The 1,477-nt window shown below is 54.1% G+C and overlaps 1 protein-coding gene across 1 annotated transcript in view; it reads right to left on the bottom strand.

Annotated features, from left to right (window-relative positions):
* Positions 1–256: 256 nt before the first annotated feature.
* Positions 257–1,477, bottom strand: part of LOC122541438 (zinc-binding protein A33-like) — a 126,436-nt gene continuing 125,215 nt past the window's right edge. Inside the window, exon 6 of the mRNA XM_043678212.1 lies at positions 257–965. Within this exon, the coding sequence (XP_043534147.1) occupies positions 415–965 (551 nt within the window). The 3' untranslated portion in view covers positions 257–414. The remainder of the gene's footprint in view (positions 966–1,477) is intronic.

Here is a 1,477-nt window from a genome sequence, read left to right as displayed (position 1 = left end):
AGAACCCAGTGACCCTGCAGAGAAATGATTTGGTGTCTCCTTGGAAAGACTCCCCTGAACCCAATCTGAGACCCTCTTTTTGATTCATCTCCAACACCATCATGTCGCGCCACCTCCCGCCTGTGGAGCAACATTACAGGCAGGAAGGTCCCCGGGTTCCTGCAGCTCACAGCTCATTCTACCCAGTCAGTCCCTCTCTACAATTGAGCTTCCATTTGTTTTTTTCTCTCCCCCTCCTTCTTTCCCCCAGTCCTACACAGCTCCTTACTGATATTTCAGTGCCCAGTTCCGATACAGGGTTTATTCCCGGAATGTTAACCTGGCTTCTCTCTCCACCTGTCACTGAGACCGGCCCCTGTCAGTTTACAGCTGGCAGGAGGCAGGGGGACGGGGTGAATTTATGGGATGGATCTGTCAGTGCCCTTTAATCCCGCAGATTGTCAGCGGGTCGGAGTTTTTCCCGTCAATATTCCCTCCCGGATGGAAGAAGGGAAAGACCCCCTCAGTGAAAGTGTGGGTGAAAGTGTGGAGATGGGACATGGTGTCCGCATTGTAAAATGACACCTGTCCCCCCTCATAGTCCAGGAAAACCCCGATCTTCCGGGGATTCACACTCGGGGAGAGGGGGGTCAGAGAGGATGAAGTGGAGGCAAAATAACCATCTCTGGGTAACAGCCCCACAATCCAGAATCCAGTGTCTGAGTTCAGTCCGATCCTCCCTTCCCTCTCCACAGACTCTCTCCCCGCTCCCAGAACCCACCGGGTCTTCTCCCCCACCTCCACCTCCCAGTAATGTCTCCCTGATGTGAATCCCTCTGATCCCAGGACACAGAGCCAGGAATCAAATCTCTCCGGGGAGTCAGGGAGCGGCTGGTCTGTGTCTCCGAGTCTCACACTGGTCCGGTCCTCAGACAGGATGATCCGGGGATGCGCTGTGTTCGGATCCAGAGTCAGAGAGGCTGGAGCTGGGGGAGAGATCAAATAACACCGTCAGAGAAAGGGAGAGTGAGGGGATCAGGGAGTGAGGGGTTGAGCAATGGAGGGGGATTGGTGAGGAGGGGAGTTAAGGCGAGTTTAGAAAAAGTAGTTTGAAGGAGGGGAGGGTCAGGGAAAGGGGATTGTATGTGGGGGAGAGTGCAGTGAGTGATGAGAATGAAGAAATGAGGAGGAAGGATGGGCAAGGCAGAGGGATGGGGAGGGAGGAGTGAGGGAGGTGAGACGGTTAATTTGGAGGGCAGTGGGTGAGGAAATGAAGTGCATAGGAAGAACAAATCCTTAACCTTAACCCTATTGCAGGAGGGAGAGAAACATTAAAGCGAGGGACAGAGTGAGGAGATTTGGGCTAGAGGGTCGATATTGAGGAGAGGTGGGAGAGAGAGGAGGGGACGGTGAAGGGGCGGTATGAGAGAGAGAGAGAGGTGTGGAGAATGAGGAGGAGCTCAGAGGGAGGTGAGCAATGGGAGGGTTGAGTGATCAG

This window comes from Chiloscyllium plagiosum, chromosome 37 (assembly GCF_004010195.1).
Source record: "Chiloscyllium plagiosum isolate BGI_BamShark_2017 chromosome 37, ASM401019v2, whole genome shotgun sequence".
Lineage (NCBI taxonomy): Eukaryota > Metazoa > Chordata > Chondrichthyes > Orectolobiformes > Hemiscylliidae > Chiloscyllium > Chiloscyllium plagiosum.
The sequence above is the reverse complement of the archived record's forward strand: the minus strand, read 5'-3'. Positions and strand labels throughout refer to the sequence as shown.